At 41.9% G+C, this 18,325-nt stretch overlaps 2 protein-coding genes across 2 annotated transcripts; one reads left to right on the forward strand and one right to left on the reverse strand.

Moving 5' to 3' along the window:
- Window positions 1-2,584: 2,584 nt before the first annotated feature.
- Window positions 2,585-5,642, forward strand: LOC147423100 (allene oxide synthase 1, chloroplastic-like). Its single transcript, XM_086502313.1, has 4 exons — window positions 2,585-3,084; window positions 3,269-4,113; window positions 4,366-4,464; window positions 4,809-5,642. Exons 1-4 carry the CDS (start codon window positions 2,821-2,823, stop codon window positions 5,044-5,046), a joined length of 1,446 nt encoding a protein of 481 aa, XP_086358439.1. The 5' UTR covers window positions 2,585-2,820; the 3' UTR covers window positions 5,047-5,642.
- A 485-nt stretch (window positions 5,643-6,127) lies between these two features.
- On the reverse strand, window positions 6,128-16,353 carry LOC147423101 (SPX domain-containing protein 1-like). Its single transcript, XM_086502314.1, has 3 exons — window positions 15,709-16,353; window positions 6,989-7,136; window positions 6,128-6,840 (listed from the first exon to the last, which is right to left on the reverse strand). Exons 1-3 carry the CDS (start codon window positions 16,084-16,086, stop codon window positions 6,452-6,454), a joined length of 915 nt encoding a protein of 304 aa, XP_086358440.1. The 5' UTR covers window positions 16,087-16,353; the 3' UTR covers window positions 6,128-6,451.
- Between the last annotated feature and the right edge of the window lie 1,972 nt (window positions 16,354-18,325).

Here is an 18,325-nt window from a genome sequence, read left to right on the forward strand (position 1 = left end):
CTTGTGGATTAGTGCCACATGGCAAAGCTTTCTTTTTCAATATTTTTTCTAGGTCTTTGTGGGAGGTGCTGACATTTGTGTACCTCTCTGTTTAAAGAGAGCCATTGAATATTGGATCTCACACAATCTTAATAGTCTTCTTCCACCTCTTTTTTTCTCAATTTACTACACTGCTTGCAAGTGGTTTCAAACGTTATTTTTTGTGTTTTTGGAATATAGTTTAGTCTAAATAGTTTACGTTACACTTTTTTCAAGAAAGATAATATCTTAAATATGATAACAAATGTTTTCAAAAATTAGTGTCACTTTCTTATTTTCTCTCACAAAGAAACCTGTTAGTAGTAAAGTATTCTCATAGCCTTATGTAGGCCATAGTGAACTTTAACCTTGTTCAATCAATATTTTGTATGTTTTTTAAATATACTATATTCTAAATAGTTCTTTGTTTTACACTTGTTTTTTTTTTAATTAATATTTTATTATGACAAAAAGTATTTTAAAATATTAGTGTCGAAAAGAATTTCATAATAAGAGGCTTCTTTGTGAGAAAGAGAAATAGAAAGTAACAATAGTATTTTAAAAGATGTGGTATCACAATAAAATATTATGTTTTTTGCAAAAAAAATGTATAAAAATAAACTATTTAGAATACAATATATTTTCAAAGCATAAAAAATATATAATGATTGAAAAACACTTGGAACCATTGTATAAAATTGAAAAAAACAAGTGAAAGGGTCATTACAGCTTTCAAAAACAATAAGCAAGTGATAAAATTGTTTAAACTGGTATCAGTGTTTGGGAAAGGATTGCATCAGCTTAGTCTTGAGCCGATTGAAAATTGAAACTAGCTAGCTACAAACCATGGTAAAGGAAAAACGGACGAAATGTGTTAGAAAGTCGTCCAAACATTTTGCAAATCTCAAAATTTTTGCTAATATTTTCGGTTTCTTTTTTGTGAGGAGGAAACTTGATCAGCTAAAAGGAGACTTTCTTGAATGTTAACACTAATTGGAACCAAGCTGTAAAATGCAAAAAATGTAAAGCTATGTGAAGTTGTGAAATGTAAGGTAAAATAAAAAGAACTAATTAATATATGTGTGTGTGTAGAATTTATTAGAATTATGCAAGGTGAAGCTTCACTTTAGCATTCTAAAATAGAATGCAAAAAAAACATATATTTTGTGTTTATGTGTGTGTGTGTATAAAATTTACTAAAATTATGTAAGGTGAAACTTCAATTTACCATTTTAAAACAATAGAATGCAAGAAAAGTAAAGACAGCATGTTAAATGAAACGTAAGTCTCCATCATGCACTGAAAACTATGAAAGGCCCCTCCCAATCCAACCCAACACTAAGGGTTTCTTTTAGAAAGCCAAAAACAAAGTGAAAGAGGATGAGAAAGATTGTGTTTGACACAATACTCAATGCTCCTTTAAAATCCCACCGTCCAAGGCTCGTTTCTGAAGGGTGACCCTTATCATTCATTTGAAGGGTAAAATTTTTACCTATCCTTCATTAAGTTATATTTAGGCAAAAATTAGAAGGGCTACTTAAAAAATTTTCAATATTCTATCCTTCTTTTGAAGGCTAAAAATATTTTTTCCCTTCACTGAAGGGTAAAAGTGCCTCCAAAGGGCATTGAAGCCTTCAGAAAGTTGTGTAGGACCAAAAAGATGTATATACTATATAGAGCTATATTTTTCCTACTATCTCGAACATGATATCATCCTCAATATAATGTATCAGTATTCATTTATATATTTTACATGATTTCAAATTGATCGCTTTTACCATGCATACCCTTCGTTATGCAGGTTATTTCTCAAACACCCTTCCACTAGGAAGGGCTTCTTATGAAACTTGCCCATCATTTGGAAGAGCTACAAACTTTATGCCATGTGTGTGCAGTGTAAATGGGAAGGGTTGCAATTTTTAGCCTTGAAATTTTGCAGGTGCTCTTGTTTGTTAGGATCCCTTGGATAAAGGGGAGAGAGAGAGAGAGAGAGAGAGAGAAGAAGAAGAGGATTTTAACGTCATAGGAAACTATCCCAAGAGATCTCAAACATCTATCCTACGAGAGTTGAACTCAAGATTTGTTATTCAAGAGAAAAATGGCATAACCAATGCACCACACTTGGGTGATAGAAAGGTTATACCGTGTTTCTCTTTTCCTTAACATACTCACACACACACACACACACACGAGATGAAGAGGAAGAAGAAGAAGGGAAGTTTTATTGTCGTAGGCTAGTGGGAACAATCCCCAAGAGACCTCAGAGATCTATCATAAAAGTTTTGAACACAAGACCTGGTATGTGTGTGTGTGTGTGTGTGTGTGTGTGTGCGCGGGTGCGTGCGCGCGCAAGAGAGAGAGAGAGAGAGAGAGAGAGAGAGAGAGAGAGTGTATATAGTGGCATAGATTTGAAAAGACAGTCACACATGAGTGATTGGGTTGTCATGGAATCAGAAGTTGGTGGTGTCTTGGTTTGACGCGCGCAACAGAACCTCTCCCTTTCCAATGAAAATTACTCTTATGCGCCAAGACTTTGAAATATATAATTGAAGACCATTCCAATTTCCATCTCAATTGGAAGGGCAGGCCATGATAATCACCTCTTGTCCACGTTAATCAAAGGATTTTGTTTACAACCAGCTTCGTCCGTCTGTCGACAGAGACATTAATCACAACCATTAAACATTCATTACAATCAATCTGCTCAACAGATCCTGATTAATTGAGTTAATTACTGACTATCGACACTACTTAACACGCTCTACAGATTCTACATTGAGTAGAAATAAATCAGCATAGAAAATGGGGGAGCATGAGGACGAGGTAGAGCTTCCATTGAAGCGGATTCCCGGCGGGTACGGGTGGCCTTACTGGGGTGCAATTAGGGACAGGCTTGATTTCTTCTGGTTTCAGGGAGAGACCCAATTTTGGGAATCAAGGCTGAATAAGTACAAGAGCACAATATTTAGATGTAATGTTGCCCCTAGCCCCCCTGGCTTCCCCACAAGCAAAGTCATTATGCTTCTTGATCAGAAGAGCTTCCCTGTCCTCTTCGACGTCTCCAAGGTACTACGCTCTCAACTCTCTAGTAAAAGATCTTCAGTTGAACACTCCTACGAATGTTCCTACAGCGTAAAAAACTCTTCTTCTTCTTCTGCTTCACACACACACACACAGATGCTCATGAGTATGCTTGTCAGCATTATAGCTATCCTTCTTACCTTGCTACCCTGGCTTTCATGTGAAATAGGTAGAGAAGAAGGATCTGCTGCTGGCTAACTACATGCCAAGCACAAGATTCTATGGAGGTATAAGGCCATGTGTGTATTTGGACCCATCAGAGGACAGACACAAAAGGATCAAATCCTTCATAATGGACCTCATCAAGCTCAATGCGCACAAGTGGGTGCCGGAGATGGATGCTGCGGCTGCAGAGGTGTTCCCGGCATGGGAAGAAGAGATGAAGAGGAAGGGCAAGGCACAAGTGAATGCACAAACTGGCCAAGTAGCATGCAATGTGCTCGTAAGGACAATAGTTGGCCGCAATCCTGTAGAAGAAGGTGAAAACTCTCTAAAAACACATGGCCCCTTCTTATTCCAAGCTTGGATTGCGCCGCAACTCTCCCCCGTCGCAAGTGCAGGCCTGCCGCATTTGCTAGAAGAGCTCCTTCTGCATACATTCCCAGTCCCTTACTTCTTTGTGTCCATATTTTATAGAAGGCTTGTAAGATTCTTTCAAACCTATGGGAGTGAGCTCTTAGACATGGCAGAGATCAAATATGGGCTTGATAGACATGATGCCCTTCATAATATTGTCTTTTTCTTGGGTTTTAATGCCTTTGGGGGCTTTAATTTGTTCTTCCCCCCCTTAATTGGATATGTGGGGAGGGGAGGTCACAAGCTACATGAAGCTCTTGCCGCAGAGGTTCGAGAAGGGGTGAAGAAAGAGGGAGGCGGAAAATTGAGCGTGGGTGCGATCAACAAGATGGAGCTTTTAAAGTCGGTTGTGTTCGAAAGTTTAAGGTTATCACACCCTGTGCCCTATCAATATGGAAGAGCAAAAGAGGACTTCATCATAGAGACATATGATGGGAGGTAATATGCACTACTTACTTTGGATGCATCGACAACACTTCACAACATTTCTCTTAGGAAGGATTGCTTAGTCTAGTGGTGATTTCTTAGTGTGGGTGTGTGTAAGACTCAAGTTCAAATCTGTGGGGAAGATATGTATGTATGTACATATTGTAGTCGGCTTGTAGCGCATGCAGAACATCATTGGAAACTCGCTTCCTTTCACCGCATTGGGTAGCAATATATACTAAAACTTGGCTTTCGAAAGCACAGGTATGAAGTGAAGAAGGGAGAGATCATTGGAGGATGTCAACCAATGGCAACAAGAGACCCCAAGGTCTTCAAAGACCCAAACGAATTCGTACCCGACAGGTATGAACACACACGATCCGAGGCATGTGCACATGTATGATCTCATTTCTTCTGGGATTGAGCTTAACGCTCTTCCTTTGAATCACAAAATTGGCATTGTAAGAAAAACTGCACCAAGAGGCACTCTGGCTCTTTAAAAAAAGGCACTCTGGCTCCTGTGTGTGTATGTATGTATGTATGTAGACATAAATACCGCTCGTACTCGCACCACTAATAGATAGAAATCCTTCTCATTCCCCACAGTTGCACAAAGTGTGTGTGTGTGTGTGTGTGTGAGAGAGAGAGAGAGAGAGAGAGAGAGACATATACATGCAGGATTCAAAGAATGAGGTTTGGTTTTACAGGTTTGTGGGCGAGGAGGGGAGGAAGCTGTTGAAGTATGTGCTATGGGGGAACGGCCCGGCGGATGGGCAGACATCGGTGGCCAACAAGCAGTGCGCCGCAGCGGAGCTGGTGCCCTTCCTGTCACAAACGCTGCTGGCCTGCCTCTTCCTGCGCTACGACTCCTTCACCACCTTCAAGCCCACGGTCCGCGGCAACCAAATCACCGTCCACTTCTCCTCCCTCAATAAAGCCTCCTAACTCTATACACAACGTCCCGAGTTCAACACCTTCTAGAGGATTAGGAGATAAATGAATAGGTAATACATATCGTATGTTGTAGCTTTATGGTAATACATACTTTTTATCACCCCACCTTGCTTTTCCACCATACATGTGTTGTACCCAGTCTTACCATTCCCAATAATCAAATCCTAAGGTTTGTCAACCCGATGGCCAAGGACCCCAAGTAGCTGTGGCAAAGTCTTCTCTCCTACACAAGAGAGGAGGTTTTCCAACAGGGCAAGAAGACCAGCTCAAACTCCCCACACGGATTTCATGTACCACCACATGGGCTTACTTCTATGTCACTATAAATGTGTCCAATGTCTTCACTACTTGGATGTTATAGCACCATATGTTGTGTTTGTCCTCCCCTGGTGGACTTAATATGTCCTTGTGTACATTGATCATCCCATAGTCGACTTTTATTATTCCAAGTGAATTGTCACTTAGAATCAAGGCATTGTACCTCTCACCAAGCCCATTCACATTCTTGCTACATCATAGCAAGACACCATGTAAAATTTCCAAGATATTATGATACAGAAAAAGAAACCACCATACTATGATACAAATGTGCGCGTGTGTGTATTTTTGAAGACTTTGTTTTCGTGTATCAAATGAAACTTTATATTCATGCTTAATTTACAAGGAGACAAATTTTGTGATTTCCCTCATCTCAACCGTCATTCCTCCTTTTTCCTCGATGTTTGTGATCTGAATTCAATCCTTCACCTCCTATTTAAGTGTAGGTAAGAAAGTTTGTTATACATATAAGATGAACAACTTGGTCAGAGTGGAGGATGCACTCACAAGTCCTCTCTCTCTCTCTCTCTCTCTCTCTCTCTAACAAACACAGCCAGGAGGCGAGCTGGATAGTGTGCACGCCTTGGTAGGTAAGCTTGGAGGGTCAACCCCTGACACCGTGGGCAGGGGAGGCCGTCTTTACTTGATACTTGATAGAAGTGCCGCATGGCTTCATCCCCAGCCGTAGATCCCTCGACTATAATAGACACAGGTAGATAGAGGCACACACACAACTACCCTGTGACACTAGCTGAATAAACTGCACTGCATTATATTTATGGAAGTAGCTGGAATTTTATTCTCCTTGTAATGTCAATGGACATATAAAAAAATCTGATGTTTCAACCTAAAAGTCGACGATATGAGGAGCAAGCTTCCCAAGTTATTATGAGCTACCACAAAGACTATTATAACATCATCCACAATTCTATCCCAGAATCCAAATCATAAGCAACACTACCTAAAGAATCTCAGAGAAGCAGAAAATAAACAGCCAGTCTCTCCTTTGTGAGACGGTCCAGTGTATAATACAAATGCCCAAACCAACCTCCACTGCCCTTCAACAGGGTTGCCAATTTTACTCTTCATCGATAACAGACTCTGCATCTTCATTATCTTCACCCGGTGGCACGGATAGCGCATTGTAAGTTGAGCTACCCCTGCTCATATTTCTGATTGTCTGCAACGCTGCCAATGTATTCTTGTGTATCTGCCTTATCACATCCTCACTAAACACTGAATCGTCCTCAAAAGCACTCTCTTGTGTGTCTCTCTCAAATGAGGGCTCATCAAAAGTTTCCCCTGAGCGGCTGGGAAAAAGTGACAGCAAATTGCTCTCACATTCTCTCACAAGCCTAGAAATTATTTCTGTGCTGTAAAAAGGTTGGCGACGCACATCTGGGATGAACGATAAGCGCAACCACGCACCTGTCAATCGGTCATGTTTTTTCACAATTTTTACCAGGCCTGCATCCAGAGCATAAAAGGAATTAGTTAATTTCATTACAAAAAGCGATGATTATGTAATTCGCCCCACATCCCCAAAATGTGAGAAAAAATTCTACTTAAATTCGGAGGATGGAGAAACGAAAGAATATACACCGGTTGTAATTACCTCGATAGTTCAATGAGCTGTAGTTCTTCAAGAGAACCATCTCACCATGGAAAACCACCACGTCCTTCTGCAGATTGATCAGATCTAACTGGGTCTGATCATTGGCCTGTAAAGCATCTTTTCGCCTCTCGATTTCTTCATTGAAGAGCTAAGCAGAAGAGGAAAAACAAACAAAGAAACCATCAAACTCAATCCCTTTGCTCATCCAAAGGAAAGGAAACCACTTTTTTTTTTGGTAGCAATTCTAAAGCCATTCTAGCAAGTATATGCTTTCAAGACATGATGTCCGCCAATTTTGCAAGAATGCAAATTCCTTATATATTGCTTAATGAAAGAGACAGAACAAAAACTAGCCTACCCAGTTATCAACCCGTCCCCAATCACATGAATTCAGAAAACTGGAACACAATCCCCTTGAAGAAACAAGCTGTGAACACTGAAAACTACCAGGCTTTTTGTGGTCTACTGAGACACAGCTCTCCCATTATCATGATGGTGCAAACCATAGATACCCATAAACACAAACATCTATCATGCTCTCCATTGGTTTACTGAATAATCAAGAAAGCCAAAACCTCAATGGGACTTGTTCCGGATATTTACGGAATTTCTGTACCCAATGCTTCCCAGGAATTATGCAAAGCCTATCGAAAGATTCATGGCCATAAAGCACTTATCTTCTTCGATCTAGGAGCCACCGAAAACTTCATCCACCTAGAGTTCCTCAAGCAAATGGACTTTCAGTACGACTAGTTTGCTCAAGGCATTGAGGCCGAGCTGGGTATAGGAGATACCAGCACAATTGTCACAAACTGCTACGTGTCAAGCCATTGAAGAACGGAGCCAACCTGCAGATCCCAGCCGAGGATCCTAAACCCTAGAAGCAGCAGCAGAAGAAGTTTCACCAATAGGCAAGGTCTTGACGAGTGGCCTATTTTTAAAGAGGAGTTCCCACCAACTACCGAAAGGGGTACCAAGGTTGGGGCCAGTGCTCTCTCGGGGGTGGAACTCCGCCACTCCCCGTCTCTTGTGTCGTGCATCTCTTTCAGTTCAATTGTTATTTGAAGTGCTTAAAGTTGTTCAATCTGTTCTTTTCCGTTGGCACGTGGTGCCCGTCCCCGTGACAGTGTTATCAAAGCTTCATGCGTGTGCTTTTCTGAAAGCATACCAGTCCCACCAAAGAGCAAACAGAGCAAGTTGGCACTTCTGAACTCTGTTTGAGAAAGTATTGTTTGAAATGGATGGTATCACTTTTAAACCTGTCTTGGTGCCGATTTGAACTGTTTAACTCTAATTTTAATACTGGTTTCATTGATTGGTGATTTTACTCCCGGGTGGAGTAGCGAGAAATGTTGTTTTGGTATTGTCTAAACCTCGGAACGACGCAAACCGGATGTCTGGGGAGCATTTCGTTGTAAGCTTGAAAACCTCGAAATGACACAGACGGGATGTCTAGGGAGCGTTTTGTTGTATGTTGGGAAACCTCCGAACGACGCAAACGGGATGTCTGGGGAGCGTTTGGTTGTATGCTTGAACCTCCAAGCGACGCAGGTTGTGGTTTGGCCTTTTTAAGTTATTTGCAGGAGGAGTGACGAGGTAGTCGTTGAGTAGCTTCATACGGCATACCGTCTATCTTGGAGGAGCGCTTAGCGGCGGCGTTCACTTTGTCTTATAACATGCATATGTGAGCATTTGTGTTGCACTATGATGTGCCAAACACTAAATATTCCGCATTAGATGAGATTTTTTGAAAAACCAACGACCCAAAATATCAAGAGCTAGATCTAATCTGAAATGAGACTCCTCATTGGATGAGATTCTTCTAGGAAGCCAACGACCCAAGAAATCAAGAGCTCCGATTTGGAATGAGAAAATTGATTGTCCCTCAGAATGACCCTCGAAAATTTTGGAGCTAATTTGAGTTGTTTTGCAGATATACTGTCACAAATTGCTGACATGTCAAGCCCTGAAAAATGGAGCCAACTTGCAGATCACGGTTGAAGGGCCTAAACCCTAAGAAGAACAAGTAACAACACAAGAAGAAGTCCTACCAACTTATGGGACCCCATCCGATGGGGCCCAAGTGACAAAAAGGATTAAAATAAAGCAAGACCCACACACACACACCAAGACTTGTGCAAAATCTGATGACGTGGTAGTTGTACAGTCACTCCACGTTTTGCGTTGACTGTTGACGTGGCAGTTGTACTGAATTTCGTGATTTACGCGGGCCAGTCACATGGAGACGGGGACGGGTCTCGGAGACGCGGCGGGTCCCACGGACAAGGACGTGGCAAAACAGGGGACGGGGGACGTGACAGGGGACGCACTCTAAAAAACACTAGTTCTTTGCAAATTTAATACTGAGACAACAGTGACACTAAGAGCACAAGATTGCAAAGAAAAAGTGGGTTTTGCACTCATATTACATAATACCAAAATATAACAAAGGGCGTGCGACGTGCGCGACACAGTTGGTGTGGTGATCAATCATCAATCATCCTCGCCAAGGGCATGTGGCATGGATGATGAGAGAGAGAGAGAGAGAGAGAGGAGAGATGGCCCATGTGGCATGGATGATGGCCCGCTGCCCATGGGACTCGGGAGCACTTAGAAGTTAGAAGGGTAGGCTTGCCAAGGCCTTCCCTTGTGTGCCCTTAAATAGCAAACTATTGTCCACAAAATTGGCCCTTACATAGCAAACTATTGCCCCCAAAACTGGCTCGTCCGTCTCGCCCCCTGCCCACGTCCCATGCTGCCCCGTCACAGGGGACCCGCGTACCAGGACACGTCCCGTCCCTGGCCCTTGTGAGGGACGTCCCTGCGTCCCAAATAGGCGTCCCGTCCCCCATTCACGCGTCCCCCGTCACTTCCCGCCTGTTTAGGCTGCGTCCCCCCGTCCCCTTTTTCTATGACGCGGGCAGCTTTTTGGCATTGCTTTTGGACCAGAAGCTTTTGAGTTTGAAGGCTTTTCATGTAAACTGCTTTTCATAGACGCAAAGGGCCTTTAAATATATGCAAAGGGCTCATTCTATGGCATGCTTCTTAGAGAAGGTGCAAAGTCTAGAGTACCGGCTTGTACCGTGTTCATGGAATATAAAGAAATACCAAAAGGGGCGCCAAGGTTTAGGGCCAATACTCTCTGGGGTGGAATTCCGCCACTCCATGTCGCGTGTCGTCTCTCTCTTTCAGCTCATTTGTTATTGAAGTGCTAAAAGTCTATTTGGTTTGTTCTTTTCTATTGGCACATGGTGCCCGTCTTGTGACAGTGGTATCAGAGCATCAGGCGTGTGCTTTTCTGAAAGCATACTGGTCTTACAAAAGAGTAGACATAGCAAACCAGAGACTTTTGGAATTTGATTTGAAGTATCCTTGGGTCCCGACCCCGGACGCATCGGGCGCACTCCCGTCTTCACCGCTCATGTTCTTACAAGGCATAAGCCATAAAGATCACTTGTAAGAGATGGATCCAAGATTTGTTTCGAGTCACTGTTCTTCTCAAAAGCAGTGCCATGCAGATGTTGATGTCTATAGCTACCAAGCCGCACACTCCAAGGACTTGGCAAGATTTTAAGAAAATTTTTGCCCGAAGTTATACCATTTATGACATCTTCCTTCAGAGTGCAACTTCTAGCAGAGTGGGGTATCCTGAAATGCTTGCCATGAAAACCCTAGTAGATTATAACTTGAAATTTCTCAACATCTCTCAGTAGATATCTCTTCACGAGCTGATGACCTTGGAGGTCCAATGTGATTGCTGTTTTGGGGCTACCATCATCGCCAGAGAGACACTGTCCGTCCAAGAGCTGATGGACCATGTTGTGGTTGGCTACGACCTTATGGAAAGAACCTAACCCTAATTATTGGTGCAAGTTTCAGGATGGAAAGTCGGTCGACTTTTCGAGCTCGACTAATGTCGAGATTGCTTTTTAAGTTTTTCTGTTTAGCTTGTTTGGTGATCTTGTTTGAAATTTGTTTGAAATGGATGGTATCTGTTTTGAACCTGTCTTGGTGCCGCTTTGAGTTGTTTGACTCTGGTTTCAATACTAATTTCAATGATTGGTGATGTTTACTCCCAGCTGGAGTAGTGAGAAACAATGTTCGAGAATGCTTGATCATACTCATGGCTCGGACCCTTGTGGTTATTTGCGGGGGGAGTATTGAATGATTGAAAAGTGTTGTTTTTACTCATGGTCCGGACCCTTGTGGTTATATACGGGGGGAGTATTAAGAAGTCTGAGTAGTGGTTACTCTCAACACCTCCAAACAATGCAGGTTGCGGTCTAGGGGGCGTTTGGTTGTAAAAGGCCTCTATATCTCATGGCCCGCATCTTTTTAGGTTATTTGCAAGAGGAGTGATGAGGGAGTCGTTGAACAGCCCATGGCCCGGACCTAGATGGTTATTTGCGGGGGGGAGTGTTCATACGGGGGGAGTATTAAAAAGTATGAGTAGTGGTTACTCTCAACACCTCCAAACAATGCAGGTTGCGGTCTACGGGGCGTTTGGTTGTAAAAGGCCTCTATATCTCACGGTCAGCACCTTTTTAGGTTATTTGCGGGAGGAGTGATGAAGGAGTCGTTGAACAGCTCATGGCTCGGACCTAGATGGTTATTTGCGGGGGGAGTGTTCATCGGCGTCTTGTAACATGCATATGTGAGCCTTTGTGTTGCATTGTGATGTGCCAAGTACTGAATACTCCTAAATGGATGAGATTGCATGGGTATGTAATTTTAGTGCATCAAGACACCCGTGGAAGATCAGTGCGGTCTGGGTGTACTAGCTAATTTTACTACGCTAGCATATCAAGAGTTCCGAACTGGACGAAAGGAGAAACCAACTCCTTGATCAAAAGAGCCGAAAGGAGAAGCCAGCTCCTTGATCAAAAAAGCCGAAGGAGAAGCCAACTCCTTAACAAAAAAGATAGCAAACTGACTGTCCCTTGGAATGACCCTCGAAAATTTTTGAGCTAACTTGAGTTGTTTTGCAAATATGCTATAATCGCAGACGATTACTTTCTTTCAAGAAGGGGGGATGTCACAAATTGCTGACGTGTCAAGCCCTGAAGAATGGAGCCAACTTGCAGATTACGGCCGAAGGGCCTAAACCTAAGAAGAACAAGCAACAACAGAAGAAGAAGTCCTACCAACTTATAGGACCCCGTCCGATTGGGCCCAAGTGACAAAGGATTAAAATAAAGCAGGACCCACACACACACACACCAAGACTTGTGCAAAATCTCATGACGTGGCAATTGTACAGACGCTCCGTGTTTTGCGCTGACTGCTGACGTGGCAACTGTACGGAATTCCGTGATTTACGATAACAACTTTTTGGCATTGCTTTTTGACCAGAAGCTTTTGAGTTTGAAGGCTTTTCATGTAAATTTCTTTCATAGGCCAAGGGCCTTTAAATATGTGCAAAGGGCTCATTCTATGGCATGCTTCCTGGAGAAGGAGCAAAGTATGGAGTACTGGCTTGTACCGTGTTGATGGAATATAAAGAAATACCAAAAGGGGCACCAAGGTTTGGAGCCAATACTCTCTGGGATGGAATTCCGCCACTCCGTGTCGCGTGTCGTCTCTCTCTCAGTTCATTTGTTATTGAAGTGCTAAAAGTCTGTTCAAACTATTATTTTCTATTGGCACGTGGTGTCCTTCTTGTGACATATACGGTAATCGCGGATGATTACTTTCTTTTAAGAAGGGGAGATGTCACGAACTGTTGACGTGTCAAGCCACTGAAGAACGGAGCCAACCTGGATAATAGGATATCCCGACCGAGGAACCTAAACCCTAGAAGCAGCAGCAATAGCAAAAGAAGTTTCACCAATAGGCAAAGTCTTGACGAGTGGCCTATTTTTAAAGAGGAGTTCCCACCAACTTATGGGACCCTGTGCGATGGGACCCAAGTGACTAGAGATAAATAAAGCAGAACCAGCGCGCACGCACACACACAAGATGCGCAATCAACTGATGACGTGGCAAGATTGTACGAAAGTCCCAAATTTTGCGCTGAGTTAAAGCACTATAAAGAAATATTGAAAGGGGCGCCAAAGCCAACAGACTGAGCCGGGAGGAGCATGGAAATAGGAGGGCCCACTTACTGTGTATGGGCAAAACTCCCGTTTAAATACATATTTTTTAAAGTTTAAAGTTTTAAAACCTTTAAAAAGTGATCGGGCCAGTTTGAAACATGCCGAATTTAATGATATTAAATAAAACTCAGTTGTGGCGTGGAAAATTAGCAAGAAGCCAGCGTGGAGTTTTACAAGCATTCTCTCTATCTCTCATGTAGCACCAGATGGCCACAAATTCATACGTTGGGAAATAAGAAAGCTAGCGCTACCATTTGGGAGCTCTCTGCAGCAGTTTATACACACACACACACACACACACACACACACAACTTCCTCCCTCACCCCCAAATTCAGCCCTCTCTCTCTCTCTCCTCAACAATTTCATGCTCTCACATCTGAGAAAGCCGTGCAGAGGTTACAGCGGAGGTGGTGGGCAGCCATAAGAGCTTGTGTGCATCCCTGTGGGAAATAGCCGCACTCAGATAAGCGTAGCACCGGCCGCCCATGTAAATTTCAGCACTTTGACGAATTTTAGAAGCAATTCTCAGCCGAGGTGAATTCGCTTGGTTTCCCCTATGCCGAAGCAGATAGCAGAAGGGACCTCACCCGCCAAGAAGACTCCATAACGAAGGAGTTATAGCCGTTCTCGGCTACAGGTATGACAAATTTCAGCCAAAAGGCTCATGAATACATGAATCTCTATGCATCAGCATAGTCTCTAGGAACGGAAAACGGTATAAACTTTTCCGGTTGATGTGTTTGCACAGTTCAAATTTAATAGAAAACTCTCCTCAAGAAGAGGATCAGCCCATCCCATCTTCTAGTCCCTAGTACTATGTTCTTTTTCAGCATTGTCTTCTCAATATTATTATGTGCGGAATTCGACGTGGAATAGTTGAATTAACTCTAAAGTATTTAAGTGCACGCTTCTGATTCTATGACAATGCCCGACTAGATTCCAGCCTTCTGGTGAGGGTTTCCTCTCAAGCAAAGCCATGAATAGAATATTTGTTGGCGTAGTGAGAGCATCTCTCAACAAATGTGTAGTTGGAAGCCATTAGGAAGCTATGCTAATAAGCTAGTGCAGAGTGTACTCACTTCGTTTCAGATTTCAGCCACCTTGGTTTGAGCTTTTGGCCCTGAGATACATCATTTATATCTTCCACAAAGTAGTCCTTAAGTAGATCTCTCCATAAGATCCCTTGGAGCTAATACAATTCTCAGTCCTAGATCCTCACCCACATCAGCCCCAATACGTAACCTTAAGCAATAGTCATCTATCAATAAGTTCATCATCAGAGGTATATCCATTTCATGAACATAAGGTACGCTCTCTTGTAGATCGATTTGTGCAATACATAAGCTCTTCGCAATCTGATTACATGTGATGGGTTGAAACTTGATTGGGACCCATTGTGGTTTTTATCTCTCCTTCTCTATCTATCTCCCTAAGATAACCTGCACCTCTCTTCTCTCTCTATCTTGACCATAAAAGCAAGAGAGAATGACGAGAAAAGAACCAAGGGACTAAGCAACCAAGAATTGATTTTGTGTAAATGTGATACTTGATCTTGTGTCACGTTTTAAAGTGCACGAAAACGGACCCAAACGAACTAATTGGGACTCGATTGGACACTTTTCTGCATGAGTTGGACCTTGCACCTACAGCTTTGCAAGACATCAAGCTCATGTACATGAGACTAATTCTCAAGCTTGAACCATGGAGACTCATGTTTTGTCATTTGGAGCTTTCTTGACCTAGAGCTATGGAAAAACATTGCATATTGCCCATTACGCCTGACGAAGCTGGAAACTTAACCTCTTTTTGACTGCACTATCGAGGGTTGTAAACAGAGGCCAACAATTCTGGCATCCTCTCTCTCTCTCAATATGAATATTGTGTGTGTGTGTGTCTGTCTTGAATATTATCCTAGGCAGATTGATTTTTTAACCTTTCTTGTCCTTGTATGCATCTTCCACTTTGACTCTTTCTAGACCAACAATTCTCATTCGCATCAAGGCAACATCACTTGTTTGACAAGGCACACTCCATTTTCCCTTCATTTCCTTCTAGAGCTTCATAATGTGCCATGCAATGGCAGTAACATCTTAGGCCAGCCTCAATTCTCTAAAAAACAAGCCACTACCCTTGTGACCAGTAACTGCATAAAGGGGGGCAACACCAAAACCTCTATGTATTCTTGCCTTGTCCAGCCTCTCAAAACCGTCAACTAAAAACCCCATGAAAGAAAACTAATTCAAAATTATCCATTTACACATAAAACTGCAGATTTAATTTTACTTTATCGATAAAATCTTGATCAGCCAACCAATCCTCAATCCTCTCCATTTAAAAAAACATGCACTCTTCAATAAGATGTGACATGCCATTCGACTATCCGAAAGCCTTCTTTGACAGTGCACAAAGAACTAACCTTAGAAGTTCCATAATCATGTTCATTAAGGCTTGCCATGAGCAAGAGGAAAACAAAAACCCCTTTCCAAATTTGTTGCACTACTGCCCTGAGAAATAATAACACAAATATGCATAACAAATCCATGCTCTAAAATGCAAGATATCCTGCGGTCACTCAATTATTTCACCACAGCACAGGAGGCACCACAAGCTCATAACAAGCATACCTGAAATTTCATCACAAACTCCTCCTCTTTCTCCACCACAAAATCATTCAATTTCTCAAGCTCTCCATCCAAGAGCCTCTTGAACTCTTCTTCTAATAAGCATCTGAATTCAACATCGTTCAATAAATGTCTGCGCTTCGCCGTCCTTCCCTGATCCTGCATCTGTCTCCCTCTCTTGCCTCCCAGAGATCCTTCAGTTGCATGCATACCGGCGTCATCTGCTGCATAGCGAGAACCATGGCGCTCCTCCACAGCAAGTAAAGATTCTGCCAGAAGAGCATTCAGGCGCTTCTTTAAACGTTTGTATGCCAGATACTTATCCTTCCATGTAGGGAGGGCGTCGTCAATGAGAGCTTGAATGAGTTTGCCAAACTTCATGCCTGATCAATCCAAAACGACGGGTTCTGGTAAGCAGAATGATATAGACCAAAGCGACGCTACAGGGTCGATTAGCAGAACTAGGGTACAGGAACGGGTTCCCAAATAAGAAAGGGCAACACGAAGGGAGGGAAGAAAGGCTTAGATGCGGTCATGGAAGCTTGAAAAAGTTTATTCTGCAGAAGGAGAAAGAAAGAGGAGAAGGAGGAGGACTGAAGAATGAAGGGAAGCGTTCACAGCTTAGGAAAGGATGCGTTCAGTGTGACGCAGAAAACGAAGATGTGGGCCACGGAATGACAAGCACCGTTATCGTTATTCCAGCCAGCCGTCACAACAGCATCTGACGATATCCAGCGCATATTTGGGTCGTGCACACCTTTCTTGATAAGGAGCCGCTCCCATGAGCGGAGTAATTTGTGTGTCAAACTTTAGCATATTGTCCAAATTTCGCTCGCGCAGATAGGCTAGGCACTCACAAGGATTTCCGCATCGAAAGTTAAGCATAATCTACTTAACATAATATGGCGGACGAGAGTCCCCTATACACATGGCCCAAGCTGCGAGATGAAGACTACGTTCCAAAAGAGGGAGAGAGAGGCCACCGAAGGCGGCCGGCCATACTAGTGACTCCACTACGTGTAGATTGAGTGGTGGCCAACATGGTAGCTGCGACAATCGTAACACCTTTTTTATGCTAGCATGTTGTAGGTGAATGGGCTGTGGCTTCTGACATTGAACACTCTGCAATCAATTTTCAACTAGATTCTTTTTTGGAAAAATACCCCTCTAATTTGTGGAAATTTCCATATCCCTCAAATTTCAAAAATTCCCAAAATACCCTTGTATCTAATTTGGTCGGATTGTTCAAGCTTTTCTTATCTTCATTCCTTTTTTACAATTGAGATCGTTTTTGAGTGCTTAGCATGTAATTTGTCACAAATTACCTCGCAAAAAAAGTCGATTATGACTAAAAATAATGAAACGTTTCATCTCGAAAGCCTGCATAACTAACGCAAATTCTAGTTTTAGCATCTTGTATTGATAAACAATCAGTCTTCTTAAGAAAAGCTACAAATTTTTTTATCTTTGGAGAATTTTTTTATCAATGCCCTAGCTCGGTTAACGATGCAAGGATTTACAATTATGTTAGATCCCTATAGATGTAGTTAGTAGCTGCATTGCAAGGCTCTAATAATAATTGGCATCGTTGTCGTACATTAGTGGCCTAATCTAGTGTAATCAAGGTAATTTAGAAGAGCTTTATCACTAATTTTATCCCTAATTAGATTAGGTCTTGGTATGTGTGATTGTTGATTTGTGCAGTTTGAATATGTGTGCATTCTGTTTCGAGTTCAAATTCTTCTATGTTCACGTTGCATGTCTCTAATTTGTTGAAAATACAGAGTAATTTCACTAACTTCTATTAAATTTGACTAATTTTGCCTCACTTACAAATCAATTTTTTACTAGCTAGATTAACATTCGATGCTTACACATTGAAAGTTTCTTGATTAGAGGCTTTTTTTGCACTCCAACCTTGGTGATCTGTGCTTTATCAAAGTGTCAATTTATTGAATTTGAGTGCTCTTTCATGGATTTTTGCTCAAGGGATGCATTATGTAATCATGTTAACGTACCATGTGAGTTGAAAGGGAGGGGTTTTAAAATACAAAAAATTTAGGCAATTTAACAAAGAAATAAGGGGTTTTTATATTCCATTTTGCAAAAACTTCCTAAAATAAGGGGTCATTTCATTCATTTAAACATGTTAAAAAAAGGGTTTTTTAATTACCCCATGAACGCACGCTATATAGGGGGTACTGAATAGTGAACCCTCCGAGGATTTTTGGTGCTCTTCAACACTATCTAGTATTGTGTTTAATGTCATTGGCTAACGGAGCTCAATTACAATTGATTGCACATTGGTTTGTGAGTAATTTCATGGCATTTTCTAAGCTTTTCATATCTCTAATTTTCATATTGTATTGCTGCTTAGATTTTTCCTTGATTGATGTGTGTGTGTTGGCATTGGGCCTTTATTGCATTGAGTTCTAAGAGATGTTAATTGAGTGATTGATGGCAAAAATTGCAAGTGTGTGTACTAATATATGTATATGCACCCCTAGTTTTTATAACATTATGGCTAATTTTTAACATGTGTGTCTACTTAAAAATTAGTTTGTGTACATGAGTATTCACTTGTGTACTAATATATGTATATTCACACCTAGCTTTTATT

This window comes from Adiantum capillus-veneris, chromosome 26, assembly GCF_014529385.1.
Source record: "Adiantum capillus-veneris isolate H3 chromosome 26, ASM1452938v2, whole genome shotgun sequence".
Classification (NCBI taxonomy): Eukaryota; Viridiplantae; Streptophyta; class Polypodiopsida; order Polypodiales; family Pteridaceae; genus Adiantum; species Adiantum capillus-veneris.